Source organism: Pundamilia nyererei, unplaced genomic scaffold, assembly GCF_000239375.1.
Source record: "Pundamilia nyererei isolate P.nyererei 1_Seehausen unplaced genomic scaffold, PunNye1.0 scaffold00206, whole genome shotgun sequence".
Classification (NCBI taxonomy): domain Eukaryota; kingdom Metazoa; phylum Chordata; class Actinopteri; order Cichliformes; family Cichlidae; genus Pundamilia; species Pundamilia nyererei.
The window spans coordinates 423,704-443,743 of record NW_005187607.1 but is presented as its reverse complement, the minus strand read 5'-3'; the positions used below and the strand labels follow the sequence as shown (position 1 = coordinate 443,743).

At 39.6% G+C, this 20,040-nt stretch overlaps 1 protein-coding gene across 7 annotated transcripts in view; it reads left to right on the top strand.

Annotated features, from left to right (window-relative positions):
• Positions 1 to 16,929, top strand: part of lims2 (LIM and senescent cell antigen-like domains 2) — a 32,772-nt gene extending 15,843 nt beyond the window's left edge. For 3 of the 7 annotated variants that reach the window (XM_005747833.2, XM_005747834.1, XM_005747832.2), the window contains exons 2-11: positions 7,854 to 8,013; positions 9,951 to 10,017; positions 10,179 to 10,299; positions 10,974 to 11,123; positions 11,379 to 11,529; positions 12,726 to 12,818; positions 14,320 to 14,368; positions 14,598 to 14,673; positions 15,013 to 15,200; positions 16,591 to 16,654. In XM_005747833.2, the coding sequence (XP_005747890.1) occupies positions 7,854 to 8,013; positions 9,951 to 10,017; positions 10,179 to 10,299; positions 10,974 to 11,123; positions 11,379 to 11,529; positions 12,726 to 12,818; positions 14,320 to 14,368; positions 14,598 to 14,673; positions 15,013 to 15,154 (1,009 nt within the window). In that variant the 3' untranslated portion in view covers positions 15,155 to 15,200; positions 16,591 to 16,654. Of the gene's footprint in view, positions 1 to 1,673; positions 2,067 to 7,853; positions 8,014 to 9,950; positions 10,018 to 10,178; positions 10,300 to 10,973; positions 11,124 to 11,378; positions 11,530 to 11,947; positions 12,132 to 12,725; positions 12,819 to 14,319; positions 14,369 to 14,597; positions 14,674 to 15,012; positions 15,201 to 16,590 lie in introns of those variants that run through there. The other 4 variants (XM_005747830.2, XM_005747829.2, XM_005747831.2 and 1 more) reach the window with 4 other exon arrangements.
• The last annotated feature ends 3,111 nt before the right edge of the window (positions 16,930 to 20,040 follow it).

The window sequence follows — 20,040 nt, the reverse complement described above, 5'->3', positions numbered from 1 at the left end:
GTCTTTACACCAGTTAGTATCTCTGGTGTTGCCTAGCAAGAGCACCAGTCAGCTAGTCGCAAGCTTATGCGTTGGTATCGAGAAGAGGCATGAAAAAAAAATCTACAGCTATGATGCTTTTAAAAACAAGCAAGAAAGAAATGTGGGTAATAGACTTTGAATGTGAAGTTATGTAGCCTTCCTCCACTCCGAAGACAGAGTTGGCCTCTATCATGTATACAAATTCTCTCGCACACATACACAGACACAAAACAGCAGCTGCCAGCACCTAGTTTGGAGTCGAGGCTCCACTGGGTGTCTATTTGTAGAATGGAGTCATGTAGTAAGACTTATACTGAAGGACTCCGACATGTTTCAGCTGGACGCACAATGACACATGGGACTTGAACATCGTGGTGCTGACGCTTTACAGGTTTAAGCAATCATCAGCCATCCCTTACTCTGCTGGATTAACACACTGGCTGCTCTCCAGTGTGGAGAGTCAAACATGTTTGCCTCACTGGAGCGTATTTGCGGATATAGCCTGGTGTTGTTTTGATGGTTTGGGAAGTGGTCATTAATTTGAGATGCCAGCTTAGTGTAGCCACATAAAGAGCTATCAAAGAGAATTGTGGCTTTAAAGGAATGCCCTTGGCTTGGACCAATATAGGGTAGAAAGATGATTAACAAATTTATAATTGTAGCCCTAGACAGCTTCTGATGTTTCAGACTGATATTGGAGAAGATTCTTACTATTTTCTCAGTTGAATTCAAGTTTGAATCCTGCGGAGACTTTTAAAGAACAAAAGCAGTTCATAAACGGTGTTTTTGGAGCCGGTGAATATGAAAGTGTTCAGGGATTCTGACTCAGCGAGGCAGCTTGCATTGATAAAGACTTTGACATGATACCAAACTTTTTTTTTCTTGTGTGTGAATTTCCTGCTTTGCACAACAACACAACAGCTGGAATAGGGAAGAAACAGGGATGTTTGTGTGTAAAAAAAAAAAAAATAATAATAATAATAATAATAAAGGGAAATGCGTGCAATTAAAGCCACTTCTGTTTTTTCCTGCATGTGTTAGCTACTTACCTCGTGTCAGGAGGCTGATTACGCATTCAAGTCTGGCCCCTGCAGGCTTGCCGAACACACTGCTGCTTGGTTTCTTTCACAACTGTGTTTATCCAATGATGTCTTACATGAGATGGAATAAACAGTAATCTGTTACACTGTTATTCTCTCTGTTCCTGGTTTGTACTGGACTCTTTTAGGCTCTTTGCGTCGCTGTCTGACATTCCCGCTTTGCGCAATCCTCAGTTGGAGCCACATTGTTAGATCTCCCAGAAAGCTGAGAGCTCCAGCTGTTTAACACAAACACACACACACAGAGATTGATAGCATGAGGAGATATCAGGCGAAGACAGTTTATATATTAGGGATTTCAAAAATTAAAATAATGCTGTGTGTGTGTGTGTGTAAGTGCGATCTGACACAGTGACCTCTGCCTGGACAGGCGTCAGGGTGGGCCTTTCAATTTCAGCAACCTGCCCAAGAATAGACAGCGAGTTGGAAAAGTGTGTGTGTGTGCTGAGAGTTGATGGGGGAGTGAGAGAAAGGGGGGGAGTATGTCCATGAGAGAGGGTGTGTGTGTGTGAGAGAGAGAGAGAGAGAGAGAGAGAGACTACTCCCAGCGTAGTGTGATTGGTGTTTTGCTCTCCTTCTTGCTATGTGGATTACGGCTCTCCCTGCCTACTGCATTCCTGCTGCTGGAAATGAACACTGAAGCATCCCAAAGCATTTTTACTGGAGTGTAAGGACTTTTAATAGCATTTCTCTTGAGCCGGCGGTAGGCGGACTATTGCTGTTAATTCAGATAAGCATGGATATGAACGGACGTGGAATGCCTCCATCGATACCTGAGGATGAAGCTGTACACCACAGTCCTCACAGCGAGATGAACGGCTACCATCAGAGGCTTCAGGGCGGTGGAGGAGATGGAGCGGAGGATGAGGTCCCCGTGTCCAAATCACAGAGGCGGAAGAGTGATGTGAAAGTCTACAAGGAGTTTTGTGATTTTTATGCTCGCTAGTAAGTAGATCAGAAGTAAGATTTTATTGTGACTTGGAGACCTCTAACCACAGATTTCTGTGAGTGTAGTAAGAAAAGATATACCTCAGTGTAGGATGTTGAATGTGCAAATTGTGCCTTGAGGTGTGTAGTAGTCTTCTGCTTTCCCCTTTCAGCTGCCCAACTGCCAAAATATCGACAGGACTTAAAGAGTTGTCTTCTTTGCCTGGCTGTATGATGACTGGTATCATCTCATTCTCAGCTTAAGAATATGCTTTTTGTAACCAACATGCCAATTGAAGTGGTAGCAGTGCACACAAAAAGGGATTATGACAGAGAAATTGTGGGTTAAGGACTTTACTCTGCTCATTTGCTGACGTAGCGTTAGTGTGTTAACCCCGAGCTTACGGCCGTGTTACAGAATGTGAAGAATTCTGATTTATTTACTGGGCTTTATCAGCTTAAGCTTCCTTAGGTGCCATGTTTGTGCAGGGATAGCTCTGAGCGCTACAGGAGGGAGCACACAGGAAGAGTTATTTTTGTGCCAAGGGGGGGAGTTGTTATGCAAAGCAGAATATGCTGGCTGGCATTTGAAGTATGTGTGCCTGAAACACAGGAAGGCTAAATATACATACTTTATTTCTGACTGATCAGGGTACATCATCACATGTGGGAAAGCATGAATGTAGGGTCACCCACAGGTTTCTCCAAAGGACGCTTAGAGGCCTGTCATCGGAAGCAGTCAATAGAGACAGAAGAGACAGAAAATTTTGTTTTGAGGAAAGCAAGAGCCGTGTCAGTCGTGTGAAACATTGAAATGGAACTTTTCAATATAATATTTCTTTTCGTGTGCTAAGACAGTCATTTCATCCACTGATTTTAGCTCTATCTTTGAGCCTGCCCCTCCCTGTAATCCAACTTTTCGCTGACTGGCTGCACCTAGCAAACAAAAGGTTTGAACAGCAGATGGGTGGGGTTTCTGTGCTCGCAGCCTAAAATGGTCATGTTAGGAACATCCGTTCTCAATGACATCATACAGGGGCCGAGTCAGGAAACCGAGCTGTTGGTTCATGGGGATTACTGGCACATGTGCTGACATCATTTTTTAAAAATTTGGCTATTTTTACTGTGAGCCCTCACCAGTGTAATAAGGCAATTCTTATTTGTAAATCTTTGTTGAAATCATTCTAAGAAAAGCTGAAATTTACCATTGCATGGTCAGAACAGTCAGGTTTTTTATATTAAAGATATAAGAAGAATGAGAAAACACTGAAAAATCAAATCAGAAGACCTGAAGATAAATGGAGACCAGAGAAGGCAGAGTAGAGAGGACAGATGGTGCTCATAAAAAACGATTTTCTTTATCCACTCTTATCCACTTTATATTCACTGTGGAGTTTTAAGAAATCTGGACCCATTTTAATTGTATTAGAAATCATTTTGCCTTCTCTTGACTTGTCCATATTAGCAGTTCATGCAGAAGCTGGTGAGACTTTTTTTTCAGCCTACACGGCCTTAAAAAGAGCCGGATTGTCATTGATTGCACCAGGCTTAAAGAAACAACGTATTTTCTCTGAAATCTGCATCTCTGGCTTGTCTTTGGCTCACACAGAGTGCTAGAAGCTGATAGCAGAGTGGAAATGCCTAAAGGATGTATCACTTCCTCCCACCAAGCCTGTGGACAGGGCAGGGCTCTCAGTGTGTTTGATATCAGCCCAGACAGGGCATATAAAACAATATGCGTCTGATAAGCATGTGAGGAGTGGAAACATCTTGTTTCAATGTGTTCATGTTAAAAGAACCTCCACTTACTCTACCCGTTTGATGTAGCGCGCATTCTTAAAGCCATTTGGCAGACATTTGGAATGATGACCAGTTTAGAGTAAAGCCCTAAACAGTGAGTTAAAATGTCTTGAAGTTTATGGAATTCTTGATGATTCCCAAGTTGGTGTGAGTTTAAATGAACAGATGGCATCACTCCATAAACATCCTTCAACGGCCTTGTGTGCGTACTTCTGTTGCTTAGATACACTGTGGTATTGTGACCTTTAAAACAAAGCAGCGAAGCCGGGACAGTCCCGCTATTCCCTTGCCGTTGTTCCTTTATCTCTGCAAATGTCTGCACATTCCCATTCACCTTCAGTTTGTCTTAAGTGTTAGGAGGTGTTGTTATTCTGAGCAGGGGGCATATGCTTTTATTAATTAACAGTGAATGTTGCAGTTTTGGCATTTGATTGCTTTCTGTGCTTGAGGTCGAGATGAAAGTAGTCCAAAGTTCAGCCTGAGTATAATTTGTAACAGAAGTGGGTTTGGAGAGTTATGACAATATAAAGGATCAGATTGGGGAGAATTGTGTAGAGATTGCCATACCGGATTCATTTGGTCAGATCTCTGTGCTCGGTCTAACAAATCCTACCTTTAGGAGTAAATACAGACTGGTCAGATGCACACAGGACCAATCAGCCAAATATTAGATGATAGTATAGCCAAAACTTGTCAACATCTATAAAAACTAGATGCTGTAAATTTGAGCTGACTGTTTGACAGATGTGTTGCACATTTTTCATAATAGATTCATTCAGTTTGAGAGAGAGCGTAGTTTGCCCGTTGCCAGATCAGATTGGCTTGTGTTCCATTTTGTAAATCAAAATCAAAACATCCAGCTGTGTGCCAGCTGTTCATGTGTCAGATTTTCTTTTTATTTAAATGAACTAAACGTTTGGGGGTTTTAACTGTGTGTTGTGACAAATTTTGCAGATGTGATGGTTGACAGAAGAAAAGATTGCAAATAATTCTTTTTGTTTTTTGAGGATGGTTTCACGAATCTCTGTTGCAGGTTTTTGGGTGTGCCTCATAATGTGCTGCTTGTTCTGGCACCGGTTTTTGCAACATAAGGAAATATTAGCCTGGGGCCCACCCCCAGTGATGCATTACAGTTGTGTTTTTAGCAGTACAGCAGTAAAAAAAAAAAGTAAGGACTGGTTGTGTGGCTGGCAGAGTTGCACTCAGAATACAGCACATGGAAACAAGAGGATTAAACTAAGCTAAAAATGCTTTTATTAAACTAAAATGAAGTATAAAATAACACAAGCTAAGGAAGGTATAAAAAAAACCCTTTAATAAAGATAATGCGAGGGAGAATACAACCATGAGAGAAGATGTGACAAAAACAAGGGACGACTGAGGCAATAGATACAAACAAAGGATAACGAGAGAATGGGAAACAGATGAGAACACAGCTGGAGATAACTAGCATAATGCCTAAGGAGGAAGTAAAACTAGACACAAGATACAGGGAGGAACAGACACCAAAATAAAACAGGAAAAGACTGACACACCCAGACTAAGACAACCAGGCTTAACACAGACAGAAGATAAAACATGGAGACCAAAGACAAGGAACAGAGTGGGAATACACAAAGGGGATACACAACCTTCAATTAACTAAATGCACAGATAATTGAACAGTAACCTTAAGATCATAAGAGACAGCCTGAATGTCAACAAATAGAGTACAGAACCATGACACCAAGAGTAATCAAAAATACGAAACCAGAGAAACCCAAAGTTTCTCAAAACAAACTATTCTGATTGTCGAGCAAAACAGCAATAGCTGTTCTGTGTCCTGTGTACTGTTTGTTTGTATATGTGTCTTTTTGGCTGCTGTTACAACCAAATTTGCCCTTGTGGGACAATTAAAGGATTATTCTATTATATTCTATTCTAATAGCTGCTGCCTGTCTCAGGTTTCCAAACTTTTTAAAAAAAAAAATCATTAGACCACATCTGTTCTGTTTTGTTTGGGGTTTTTTGTTCTGTTTTGTTTTCTGTATGAATCCATGTTAGTGCATGCACTCACATTTCTTGGATGGACGAGCAGTAACTTTAGTTTGTTTCCCAAATCAGCTGAGCCAAAATAAACCTAAAACCTTGTGTGTGTGTGTGTGTGTGTGTGTGTGTGTGTGTGTGTGTGTGTGTGTGTGTGTGTGTGTGTGTGTGTATATCTTTCAGCTATTATGATGTTGGTGGACGATACTACATTAGGTGTGTCCTGGCATGACCCTTGTTATTATTATTCTTTAGGGAAATATGTTACAGAAAGAAATTCCTTACAGATGTAAAATCAATGGTAGGAAACAATAAAATATTTTTTATAATTAAGTTAGAGAAATAAGGTTGGACTTATTAAATAGGGGGGAAAACCCTGGGTACCCTAAAGAGGAGCCGTCTAGAGGACTACTCATACATTAATAGCAGTTCTTTTGTAAGCCATAGGAGTTGATGCAGATAAGAAAGTAGTTTACTCAGTATGGCAAAAACAATTTGCAGGGAAGTGGCAACCAGAGACCATGGAAATGAATATTTGGTAACCACAGGTGTGTCACGGTTCTGGGTCAGTTTGACCCAGTATTTTGAGTTGTCATGTTTTTGCAGGTTTAGTTTAGTTCCATGTGTCATTTTCTGTCTGTCTCTCTATGTCGAGTCTGCGTCTTAGTGTGATGGTTTCTTGTTCCTGTTTTATTGTGAAGGTCTGCGTCTCATGTGAGTGTGTTCAGTTTTACCTCTGTCTCGTCTTGTTGATAATTCCCAGCTGTGTCCACCACCTGTGTGTAATTCCCCTGTGTTTCTCTGTGTATTTAAGTCGTGTCCTCTGTCATTGTAGTTGCTGGTCTGTCTGTGTATCCACCATGTTTCTTCCGTGTGTTCCCCGCTGTCACCATCTTATGCCGTCGTCCACCTTGCTTCATGTTTGAGTTCCGGTTCGTATTCAGTAGTTTAGTTGTCTCCAGTCTAGTTTATTTCGTGCTCCATTTGCTGTTTGTCTATATTTATTTCGTGTTCAATAAACCACCTTCACTTCTCCACTACTGCCTGCGATTGGATCCTCATTTGTTATTTTCACACGGCTCTTCTCACCCGCCGTGACAAGGTGAAGTATCGGTTGGCAACACAAAGTAGGTAGGAGCTGAGATAAACTTTGTGACTGACTGAAGCAACCATGAGTGAGAGTAAAGAAAAAAAAAAAAAGAGAGTAAAGAATACTGTTGACTGAGATATGACCTGGTACTTAATACAATAGAGGGCTTACCTTGGATACTAGAGCCTGGGATGGTGGCAAGCAACCAGCAGTCACCTTCAAAGCAATGCACGGAGTGACTTGGTTCCCAGCTTTAGGATTAATGAAGGCCAATAAACCGGATTATAGAATACACAGTTATGTTTTCTTAGCATTATGAACCACCTTTAAACCACACAATGATGCCTGCAACAGACAAAAGGCAATGCCCTGACTCAGAGTAAAGTATGGTGTCATCTGCATAAAGCTGCATTTTAGCAGTAAATCAATTCTTTTAAATTGTGTTTTTAAAAATGGTAAGAAACAGGGGTCTAAAATTTAACCGTGGGGGACTGTCCAGAAAACTTGACTTGTATCCATCTGTATAAACACAGTGAGATATATCCGCAAGCTAGCTCCTGAACACAGTCACCCAAACCAACGTCCCTGAGTCTGCCTAAGAGCAGGGTTTGCTCAAGAGAATCAGATGCCTTGGATAGATCAACAAACATGGTAGCACAATGTGTCTTTCTGTCCAAGTGGATAATAATGTCATTTGTTACTAACATACCTGCTGCTATGGCACTATTTCTTTATTTGAAGCCAATAATATCTTGAGCGAAGCGAGTTTTGCTTCAGTTGCAAAAGGTTTTTGTAATGATTATATTTTATTTAAGGTTTATATCAACTAATCTTTTGAGTACAGAAATATACTTTGTCCTTGATTTTAAGTTTGTTTTTCTTCTCCTCAGCAACATGGCCAATGCACTGGCCAATGCCATGTGTGAGCGCTGCAAGAGTGGCTTTGACCCAGTCGAGAAGATCGTGAACAGCAACGGGGAACTTTACCATGAACAGTGCTTTGTGTGTGCCCAGTGTTTCCAGCAGTTCCCAGAGGGGCTCTTCTATGAGGTAACATCTTTTTCTTTACTAATCCCATAAAATATGCATGATGGTACCATGGGGGTTTGTGCATTATAATAAACACCTGCTAATTCTGTCAACTTTTTATAGCAGATATGCTTCATTGCCTAACAAAGCTTACAATGCAGCTTAACAATAAATTGGCCTTCTTTATATAGTTAGATCAATGTTTAGTGTCCAGGAACTGTCCAGTTAAAGTAAATAAAGAAGGGCGAGCTCAACCTTAAAGGACTATTGGATTATTAGAAGCTCTCTTCCAGTAAACCGTTTGCATACTTGACACAGGGCCAGATGTTTTACCGGCTCCAGAGAACCTGTTAGCGCTGATCAGTAAATAAACATCAAAGCCAAGGATGTTAGATGTCATTCCTCATGCTACATGCTCCTATAAATACTCAGATAAAGATTAGCTGCCACATTGTGTGACAGTAAATACTGGGATGGCTGGTAATGAGTTTTTTGTTTTGCTTTTGAAGTATCAGCATCAGTATCAGCCTCACAACTTGTGCATCCTTGATGATTGTGCTATACTTGTCATTTTGTCAGCTTTTGCTCATCACTGCTGTGTCAGTTGATACATATTACCTGTAAAATGTAGATTTAAAAGAAAACCCTATTGATAAGAATGATAATAAAACTCTTGTTTTAAAGGGAAGACTTAATATATAAAGTTTAAATACAGTTAAATGTATACAAAGAAATATGTACAAAAGCCTGTTTATTCTTTTTATATTCTAAAACTGGGTTACAACAGTGTGGGTTTAATTCCACCTGCCGAACTGATTGAAACACCCCTTCTGTTATTTGACCCCCACCCCCAAACCCACTTTCTTTTCCTGCATATCCTTTAATCCTTCAAAGGAATTATCATTTTTCGTCATTAGACAGTCCATTTTTCCGACACCCCTGTTACTGGATTATAGCCTATAAGTGTCACATTCATGATATAATAAAATATAAACTGTGGCAGTCACTCATCCAGATTAACCTTTAGAAAGCTCGGTCATGACACTGCTGTTACACCCAGACAGTGGGACGAGAGATTACCCAGTGGTGCGTGAAGTCAATTTATGCATTTCAGTTTTCTCCAACTGAGAAACAATGACACTGTGCACTCATAAGGTAGCAACTTGTCAATCAAAATATGTACTTTTTTGTTAAATTTCACTCTAACTGGCACCTTAAATAACCAAATAAACATCACGCTGTGCTGAACTCTTGAAACTAGTGATGCATGTGGTTGCAAGTGGATGCTTGAGTTTTATGGCAGTTGCTGGGTAAATGTCTAAAACTTACAGACCGGTTAGTGAACCCCTGGAAGCCACATGGAAGTCACTAAGGCAAAATGGCAAAAACCTCCAAACTGATTTTTTTGAGGTATAGCATGTTGCTCCAGTTGTATTTTGAATAGAAGTGATGGACTTGTCTACAAACATTTAACAGCTACTCTCCAGTAGTAAAACTGTGGAAAGGGCAACACAAACCAGAAATGCAAACAGTTTGCCCTCAAAATCATCGATTCGTTGTACTGCTGCTTGGCTGGAAGTTAGCAGGTATAGTTTGTCCAGATAACAATAAAGTACTAACAGTGGCCGTGGCAATCACTAGGAGGTTTTTAGTGCAACACTTTAGTTTAGTTGAAGACCCAGCAACCAGCAACGGCAGACGTCTCTCGAGCAATCTGCAGATGATGTCATGTAAGAAACCCCAATAGAGTCCGATCTCTTTTTTTTAAAACCAGAATCGCCCCCTGCTGGCCACTACAAAGAACTTCAAGGCTACATCCACCTTTTATTTACAGTCAGTGGTTCACACAGTATAATTAGAAGTTTGTGTATATTTTAGCTATTTGAGCTTTTTTTTTTAAATGATATTGTTTGTCAGTGTTATGACTGTTCTAATCTATTTATGTGATCTGTTGACAGTTTGAAGGCAGGAAGTACTGTGAGCATGACTTCCAGATGCTGTTTGCACCTTGCTGCCACCAGTGTGGTGAGTACAGGGAATTAATTAAATCCATCTTTTTTACCTGCTACATTTGTTTCAAAGGGAGGATGTGGACTTTGTTTCTCTTGACATAATTAATGTCTGCGTAACGTTTGCATTATCATGAACACACCTATTTAAACGTTTTTGTTTTTTTTTTCTCCCAGGTGAGTTCATTATTGGCCGTGTGATCAAGGCAATGAACAACAGTTGGCATCCAGACTGTTTCTGCTGTGATATCTGCCAGGCTGTGCTCGCAGATGTTGGATTTGTTAAGAATGCTGGAAGGTCAGTCATCTACATCAACTCACCACAGTTTCGGTTGGGATTCTTTTTAAATGATGTCTTTTAACAGATATAGAAAGCTACAGTTTTTTTTTCTGTAATGCTTTTTATCAGGTACTTTATATAGAGCCTGTCTTACTCTCCCCTGACTTTTATATTGTCTTGGCTCAGCTCTGAAATCTTACACCAAAGCTCATAGATGTAAAACAGCCCTGAATTTTTCCCAACACCTTCCGACAGCGCTGAATGTGAAAACCAAAATATCTGGCACTTTGCTAGCCTCGTAATAAATAGTCAATCTATTGTCCAACCAAAATAAATGTGTGGTGGTTTTCACACCAATGAGCAAGCATCATTTGTTCTGCGTCTTGCAAGCTCTGCACAGGCAGCACCTTTGTTTAAGCCAAAATATTTCAAGTAGTTAAAAGTTCTACATATGAGGAAGTCCCAACCTAATTTTCACTGTTAGCCTCAGTTAATGTATAAAAACATGTCATGGACACATCTAACTCCTGTGAGAAGGATTTATGGAGGATACTTGTATCTGTTTGATTCACTTGAATCACAGAAGACAAAACCAGATGTGGAAAGATCTACAAAACTCAAAATTAGGTGATAAAGCATCTAAACAAGTATTCTGTCTTTCTATATTTCTCTCCCCCTTGCTGTCCCACCAGGCATCTGTGCCGCCCATGTCACAACAGAGAGAAAGCTCGGGGCCTCGGCAAGTACATCTGCCAGAAGTGCCACGCCATTATTGAGGAGCAGCCTCTGCTTTTCAAGAACGACCCCTACCACCCTGATCACTTCAACTGCAACAACTGCGGGTAAACAGAGAATTTCTATTAAAAAGAAAATCACCGTCAAACATGTTTGAAACAATTGTTAAACAAGGAGCATTTTCAGAAAGGCGTATTATTGCTCTCTGCTGGACAGGTTGTGTTATTGCAGCTGTGTGAAGCTATCTGATCATATTCACATATGCACTATTGTGTTGTGTACGTAAATGACAGCTAAATAAATCTCTTCAATTACAGTAAAATGTACTGGGATTGTTTATTGTGGGTTTTTTACCTTTTCAGTAAGGAGCTGACAGCTGATGCAAGGGAGCTGAAGGGGGAGCTCTACTGTCTACCCTGCCACGACAAGATGGGTGTCCCGATCTGTGGAGCCTGTAGGAGACCCATTGAAGGCCGTGTGGTTAATGCAATGGGCAAGCAGTGGCATGTGGAGGTGTGATAATAAAACAACCGAAAAGCATATGAAAACAGCTTTAGTTACATTAACTTGGCTCAATTTATTCACTGAAAATAGAGTCACCTTGAAGGAGGTAATATTTCAGTGTGTTCATTTATTTAGTATGATTCATCAGATTGTATGTGGATCTATTTTAAATCTAAATGATGTATTCTTTGGTTATTTTCCTTTTCTGTATTTAGAACAAACACAGTAATTCTCAGCTGGATTTCATAGAGAAAAGAAAATGATTGCTTTCTATTATCTATATTTTATCCTAGTGAAAAATGTGCCATACTTTTATCCATATTTTTTACCTCCACAGTTACGTTTATTGGCTTTATTTTTCCTATTTACATCTCTATTCTTACATATGTCCTTGCATGTTTTCCTGTCTTCCCTCCTCCACATGTAGCATCATGTGTGCACTGTGTGCGAGCGCCCGTTTCAGGGTCACCCGTTTTATGAGCGAGGCGGTCGTGCCTATTGTGAGAGACACTTTGATATGGTGAGGGGATTAAGCACCGGCCTTGCGTTGGTTACCGCCCCGCCTCCCTGCCTGGCTACAGTCACCCGGCCTCCATACAAGGGTTACACAAGTATAAAAGTTTTCTAATCAGTCTTTCAACTAAAAAGTGGATATCTTGGCAAACTTTTTTTCTTGGGGCCTAATCATACTTCCACCTTAATTTCAAACGAGGTGCTTTTCCTGACTTAACATTTAAGGGTATCTAGAGAGCTTTATTGTCCTGTGACATCTAGAGCTCTGTCTGAGAGTTTATATGTGCTACCAGAAAAAGATACTGGCTGTATATATAGTATTTATTTTGTAAATGAATGTTAGCATTTAAAAAGTGGATCGTAAAACTATTCACCAAAATCAGCTATTTTAAAAATCCATGCCCTCACATTAGTTAATCAAAAATATGTTATCTCGTAGCTGAGATATGATTTTTATTCATTACCATCATAAAAATGTTATATTTTCCCAATATCCTCTAGAGGTCAGTATTCTGACTTCTCAACTCTCTGTATGGATGCAGTAACAAAACCTTTGAAACAACTGATCTATTTATGTTCTGATAATATCTAAGCCGGACTGTGCTGCTACCTTTAACACAGTCTGAGTGTGGGGTACTGTACTGACTGATGGCTGTGCTAACCATGTGTGCCTGGCTTGGGTTTGCTTGCAGCATTTTGTGTGTGCTAAGTGTGAGAAACCTTTCCTGGGACACCGTCACTACGAACGCAAGGGCCTGGCCTACTGCGAAACGCACTACAACCAGGTAACACACACTGGTACTTGAAATATTAATGTGGAACACCAAAATAGAAATTGAAACATGCTGTTATGTTTAGCCTGTTGTGAAACTCTCATTTCTCTGTCTTAGTTTATGGTATGCATGACTCCGTCAGTATCAGTAACAGAGTTTACATTAGCAGTGAACTGGAACTGTGTGTTCGTCCACAGCTGCTGAAGTATAAAATAAAGATGAAAACATGAAAATTTGCAGTCGAACATCGAAATGGACAATTTTTTTTTTTTCATATGCTTACTGGACACTTTATTGGGTACACCTGATCAACAAATTGGTGTAGCTGACATGAAAGCATCGCCCCATCTTGCCCTGTACTAACAGCTCAGGCTCCTGGTGTCATTTGAGAATCATTAAAACACCTACTTCAGTATTGTTCCTGACCATGCCCGTCACTTTATGACCACAGTGTACCCATCTACTGATGGCAGCTTCCAGTAGGATAACAGACCATGTCGCAAAGTTCAGATCATCTCAAACAGGTTTCTTCAACATGACGAGTTCACTGTGCTCAAATAGCCTTCAGTCACCAGAGCTAAATCCAATAGAGCACCTTTGGGACATGGTGGAAGATCATGGATGTGCAGCTGACAAATCTGCAGCATTTGTGTAATACTATCATGTCAATATGCACCAAAATCTTTGAGGAATTATTACAGCACTTTGTTGAATTTTTGCCATGAAGAATTAAGGCAGTTAAGATTCCAAAAGGGGGTTCAACCAGGTACTAACAAAGGTGTACCTAATAAAGTGACCATAAGTGTATGTAAGCATTATGGATCTGTTCCAGATATACACGCATTCGTTTTTGTCCAGTGAGTCTAAACCACTTGCACAGGTAGATATGTGTAACATTGAAAGAGATATTTCTCTTGTCCCAATGCAATTAGCATGATCATGATCATAGATCTATAATATTATATCAAAATGCTTACATTTTTTGGTGGACTTTATCTCTTTATCATCTAAATCATTATTGACTAAAATCTCAATGAGATAAACGCATGTAGAAGCGAGCCGAGCAAAAAGCTCAGGTTTCTCAGTTTCTGATGTTTTTTCTACTAATGAGCTCGGCACAGACTTCCATGATCGTAAGGAGTTTGCTATTATAGGCACTGATTTGGTGGGAAGCAATCAGGAAAGCAGGCTTTCCGAAAATTAATCGGGAGATTTTTTTTTTTCTTCATAAAGGAGCCTTAAAGCTAGTCTTTCTCATACATCTATATGAGACACGTTACATCAGTGTTCACTTCAGTGGATCTCAAAGATGATTGTCAATGTAACAACTCCACCTAGTGTTCGAAAGCTTTATTGGATCTTTTTTCTTTTTCACTCCAAATGCCTTGTAGCCTGCGCTTGTTTCTGTGCCTTCTGAGCACAGTACTGTGTGTCATGTGAGCCTCAATAAAAACTGATAAGATGTACCAGTGCATTGTTAACCTTTTTGTTTCTCTCTCCTCATCACATGCAGCTGTTTGGAGATGTTTGCTACCACTGCAATCGTGTCATTGAAGGCGATGGTGAGGAAGTTAATTTTAATAAATATAATGTATAATGGCTGTTTACATCAGCATTGTTTTGTTTTTTTTACTTTTACTGCTTCTTTATTATATTGAATTTAACTTGATTTCTTCTCATGGCTTGCCTTGAGAATTATTTGTAGCCTGAACTTCACACCAACATTAGTTTAATTTAAACTATAGGTCTACAATCTGCCTCATGTGGCTGCTCCTTCTGCTTTTTTCCCAGTGGTGTCTGCTCTTAACAAGGCGTGGTGTGTCAACTGTTTTGCCTGCTCTACTTGCAACACCAAGCTCACCCTGAAGTAAGTTTTGAAGACAATTCAAGCTGAATTATGAATCTCTGAAGGCTCTCTGTAGACTTTCACATGTGATATGTTTGACGGTTTCTCTGTGTAGTCTGTCACGTTTCTTTTCACTATCCTCCATATGAGACTGTTTGCTGCTGCTACCAAACTGTTTTTTCTTACCTTTCTCTGATGGCTTATTTCTTCACCTCACCTTCCTTTCATCGTCCTCCTGTCTTGTCCCACTTTTCCCCTTCCCTCTCCTTCATTCCTTTCCCTTCATCTTCTCTCTCTGCCCCTCCTCATGTCTTCCTCCTCTTTCACATTTCCATCTCTGCTTCCTCCCTGCTCTATCAGGGATAAGTTTGTGGAGGTGGATCTGAAGCCGGTGTGCAAACACTGCTATGAGCGCCTCCCTGATGACATGAAACGTCGGCTGGCCAAGCGAGAACGTGACTCAAAAGAGAAGAAGAAGAAATTGATACCCATGTGTCTGTGATCCCTCTCTTTCTGCTCTCTCCTTACTTCAGCTGATTTTTCCTTTGGTCAGTTTTTGTCTTCCTTGCTATCTGTTTCAGTTTTTTCCTACTTTCCATGCCACTTTTAACCCTTAGATCACTGATACACTGAGTTCAGTTGGCTTCCAAGGCATGAAACAAAAATACGAGCAGAGAATTGTAGATGACTGAGTATATCTGAGTGACGTAAGACCGGGAACATTTCAGCAAAATGTTCTTTTCCTAGTCGGAAATGCTAGTAAGGATTTAAGCCGGTACTCTTGTAAACTCTGCTGTGCAAACAGGAAAATCAGATCAATCACAGGTTGAAGGGAAAGCTTTGTTTCATGGGTCTCCCAGTCTGTCTGGTGTAAGGCGCAAAGCCGAAATCATTTCCGGCAGCTTTCTGGCATCAGCTGTTGAAATTCCGAGGTCCTAACAGTTATGACACGTGCGCCGCTCCATACAGCGATTATCTACTTTGGGAGGGAAGGCTGTTCAGGGGCAGCTGGCGGAAATTGGTTAGGGAGCTGGCCAAGTTAGTAGAAGTGAACACAATCAGAAGGCACCCAAAGACCTTCGACATCTCTGTAAATATTTTCTTGTAACTCTGTGTCAGCACACACACTGATTTCTGTCAAGGAAAACACAGCCAAGATTCTGTTCATTCAGGAATTGTTATTCATCAAAAGGCATTAAGAATGCCCATGAATCCCAGCATTAAACAGACATAAATTAGGACTGCTTGAAAAACAATGATCAGAATGACTTCATTTAAAGTTGAGACTGCAATTATTAAAAGAGGGATGCGTGTTTCTGTCATCTTGATCATGTCTCAGCCTTGTAGGGTGTCAGTTTTTGTTATGAAGGGTGGGAAAAGATGAGGTCAAGTTGAAAGAAAGGCAGATGTGAAATGTAAATATTAGGTCAGAAGTCAAATGTGACATGATACTTTGAATGCAGAGTATAATGTGATTTTTAGAATCCCCGTATATCAGTATCCAAATTTAAGTCTTAAGTTAAGACAGTTGTCTTCTTCTTGTGTATTGTCTTAAAGATAAAAATATGATTAATTGCAGCACCCTACCAGAAACACACATGGGAAGGTGTGCATCTTTGTCCAGGATTTGGGGTTTTGAAATAAAGGTCTGAAAAATAACATTCAAAATTCAGACGTTGCTACGTCCAATTTTTGCAGGAATCAGAGTTTTAATGATGGAATTAAAATGTATTCAAAAAATTGGATTTTAAAAGTAATCTCAAGTCTCAGTAGGTCTGAGACTTGTCAGAAACGGGCTTCTGAAGGAATGAGATCATTACAGTAATGCTACACATATCTGTTACAAAATAGCAAATAGGTCCTCTCACCTGGAGACAATATCCTCTACTGATCACTGACCAGTCTTCTGAAGTACAGCTGTTTCTCTCTCTCCCACAGGAACAAGTTTGTGGAGTTTGACATGAAGCCGGTGTGTAAGAAGTGCTATGAGAAATTCCCCCTGGAGCTGAAGAAGAGACTGAAAAAGCTGTCTGAAACTGTTGCAAGGAAGTAAAAACACAGTGGAGCAGCTGGAGAGGGAAAGATAGACGTGGCCGTGTACAAGCCCAGAATAAAAATAAAGAATTTGTGTGTTTTGCAACTGCTCTGTTGCATTTAGGTTGGTTATAGCTAGAAAGCATTGCGCTTTCAATTTCATGTGCCTGCAGCCGGCAGCTCCGCAGTCACATTGTCGGTCTGACAGCTTTAACATTGTGCCTTGTACCATTTTTGCAGAATTGCTCCACTGTGTGTTTTACACATGCCTGCTAATTTCCTATATTTAAAAAAGTGACATGAGTTTTAAGAGTACATAGAAAGCTGGAGGTAATATGATGACTTAAAAGCTTTGCCACCACCTTTATTGAAAAATATAACTGCTTCATTATTATAACAATCAAGTAAGCCCAAAGAAAGAAAATGTCCTAAATGTGTAAATAACCTAGAATATTTCCAACTTGTATCATTTTATGTAATAGTAGTGTTTATTTCCATTAATATTATGCATAATAAGTATTTTGTCTGCCTTTTTTTTTGTTTGTTTTTTTGGACCTACATTTTAATATACAGCATGCTACAGAGGTGGACTCGACCATCACCTGCAGTATGTTGGATTGCCTTGTTACTGTATGTGCTATGTATCTTTGTGTGGCATGATCTCTGTGCAAATTGGTATTTATTCAGCTTTTTTTTTTTTTTAAGTTTGCGTTTACAATCTGAATTAATTCAATACAGCCAAAGTGCCGAGGGCGAAATTTTGATTTATTAAATACATGTGAGTGAATAACTGTTACCTGTCAGTGTTCTATAAAACAATCCCTCCCCCGCCTCGATGTGCTGTCAACAAATATTGATCATAACAAGCGTCTGAGCCACAGGATTTATTGAATGGTTACTGCAAACTCACTGTGTGTTACAACATGAGGGCTTGTAGCATGTACAGAGACCGGATGTGGGATTGATGTTGAACGTTTCCTCTGTTGTTTGTAATCCAGGGAAAGTGATCCTCTTAGGGAGGTGTACCGACTTCCTCGGGGCTCAGACCCACTTAGGAAAGAAAGCCAAACTGGTCTCATTCTTGCAGAATGCTTCACATGAGCTGCATTTTATCACAAAGCTTTGCTTAAAATACAAGCTCTATAGATAAACACATTCCACTATTTTATCATTATAAAGTGTATGTTACTGCTGTGCATTTCAGTGCAGATGGCACAACTTTCTCTAGGTCATATAGAAGTAAAACTATCCGCTGGGCTGATTGTTGTGAGGCAGAATTTCGGCACCTCGAGCCACAAATAGTTCAGTGCATGGTTTTATTTGATACTTTACTACTCTGATGGACTGAGATGACTCTGTGCAAACAGATACTGCTCTGATACTGGATATCATCATTGCAATGTTTGCGAGCAGATTTATTCATGTTAACACACCAAAGTGCATGTTCTCAACTTGAAATTTGGAAAGTTGTTTATTATATTTAATGTTGTTCTGACACTTCATCAAAATAAACACATATGCCAATGCTACCGGTGTGTGTGTGTAGTGATTTATTTGGTTTACAGCTTCTTACCATTCTCGAAGTGTAATGTGAAACCAGCAGCAGGCTCAGGATTCACAAGTGTTGCGTAATGTTTAATGACACCCCAATTTTCACATATGTTGCATTCGGGTCCACGTTAAATGGGAACATGCTTGATTTTTATGTTTATCAAGTATATTAGCAGCATCTCCACATTCTCATATACACACACATATGAAATGACTCAGAGGACTACTAATGGACATTATGCACATGTGTGCAACACTAAACAGCCATTAGCATCTGCAGGATAGTCAATATGACAATCATAATCTGAAACAGCATCCATCTAACTTCAGAAGTTATTAAGAGTACAAATCAATAGAGTTCAAGACAAAATTGTTGGCCATATCCAGATGTTAGCTAACTCTGTCACATTCAGCTAACAGAAAATAATTAGAAATACAACTGCAACATGTTTGACTATTAAAATACCAGTTCAAAACATAAACTGATAGAATAAATATTTATTACTAGAATTATGCTGTAAGTTTATACAATGACAATCATGCAGAGTATAAAACTTTTGGGAATAAAGTTAAAGATTAAAAAAAAATACAGGAAGATTAATCAGTGCACGATATCAACTAAAGAAAGGCAACATCCAAGATGATACATACTTACAGACAAAAGAACATCAGTTTTATTAATACATATCTTCAGAGTACACCAGCTGGAGTATTTTCATTTATATTCTACCTCCTTTTGCCTTCAGCACTGCCCTAATTCTCTGTGGCATGAATTCAATAAAGTTCTGGAAACATTTCTGTGAGATTTTGGTTCATGTTGAAATGATGGTTTACATTTTCAATAAATAAGAGATTACTGGTTTGATCGCAGGAGAAAACAAAAAATCTACCAAATCAAATATGTAGAATTACCTGCTGTGGTGGCCTTTTTACAAGCTGCTGAGTAGTACTGGCATGATAGCATCACGCAGATCCTGCAGATTTGTTCTCCTGTTCCAACACATCCCAAACGCGCTCTATTAGATTGAGATCTGGTGACTGTGGATGCCATTTGAGTGCAGTGAATTCACTGTCATGTTTGAGAAGGAGACAAGGAGAGTCATGCTACTGAAAGCAACCATCAGAAGAGAGGTGCATGGACATGATTAGCAACAATACTTAAGACTGCTGCATTTCAGCAATACTGAGTTGGTACAAAAGGGCCCCAAGTGTGCCTATAATTACCATTACAGCATCACAAGAATCGGAATCTTTTTTATAGTTGTTGTGCAATGGAACATTGATGACTTTTCTTTTTCTGACTATTGTTAGTCAATCTTAGATGTGGTTATGTGTAAAAATCCTAGTAGATAATCAGTTTCTGAAATCATACTCAGTTGACTCCATCTGGCACCAACAACCAATCACCCAAATCACTTCTCCATTCTGATGCTCAGTTCATAATGGGTGATGAATGTGTGTGTAGCTGATAAAGTTCAAATGGGCATTGCATATCACAGCTTTTCCTCGACAACTGCTACTCATTCACATGTGCAGAGGTTTTGATGAGAACACTTTGGAATAAAACAGGTGACTAAAAAGTGTTCTTAAATACAAAATACTTGACTGAAGCTTAACAACTGAAACAGACAGGAAAAATCTGCAAAGGTATCAGCCTATACAAATGGACATGATATAGCATGATTTGTTTAAGTTAATAGTATTGGTTACACATATACATGGTTTAAATATCTGTTTGTTTAATTTAATTTATGTAACAAAAGTTAGCCAAAATATTTAGCAAATTAAGGATTAAGGCTTAAT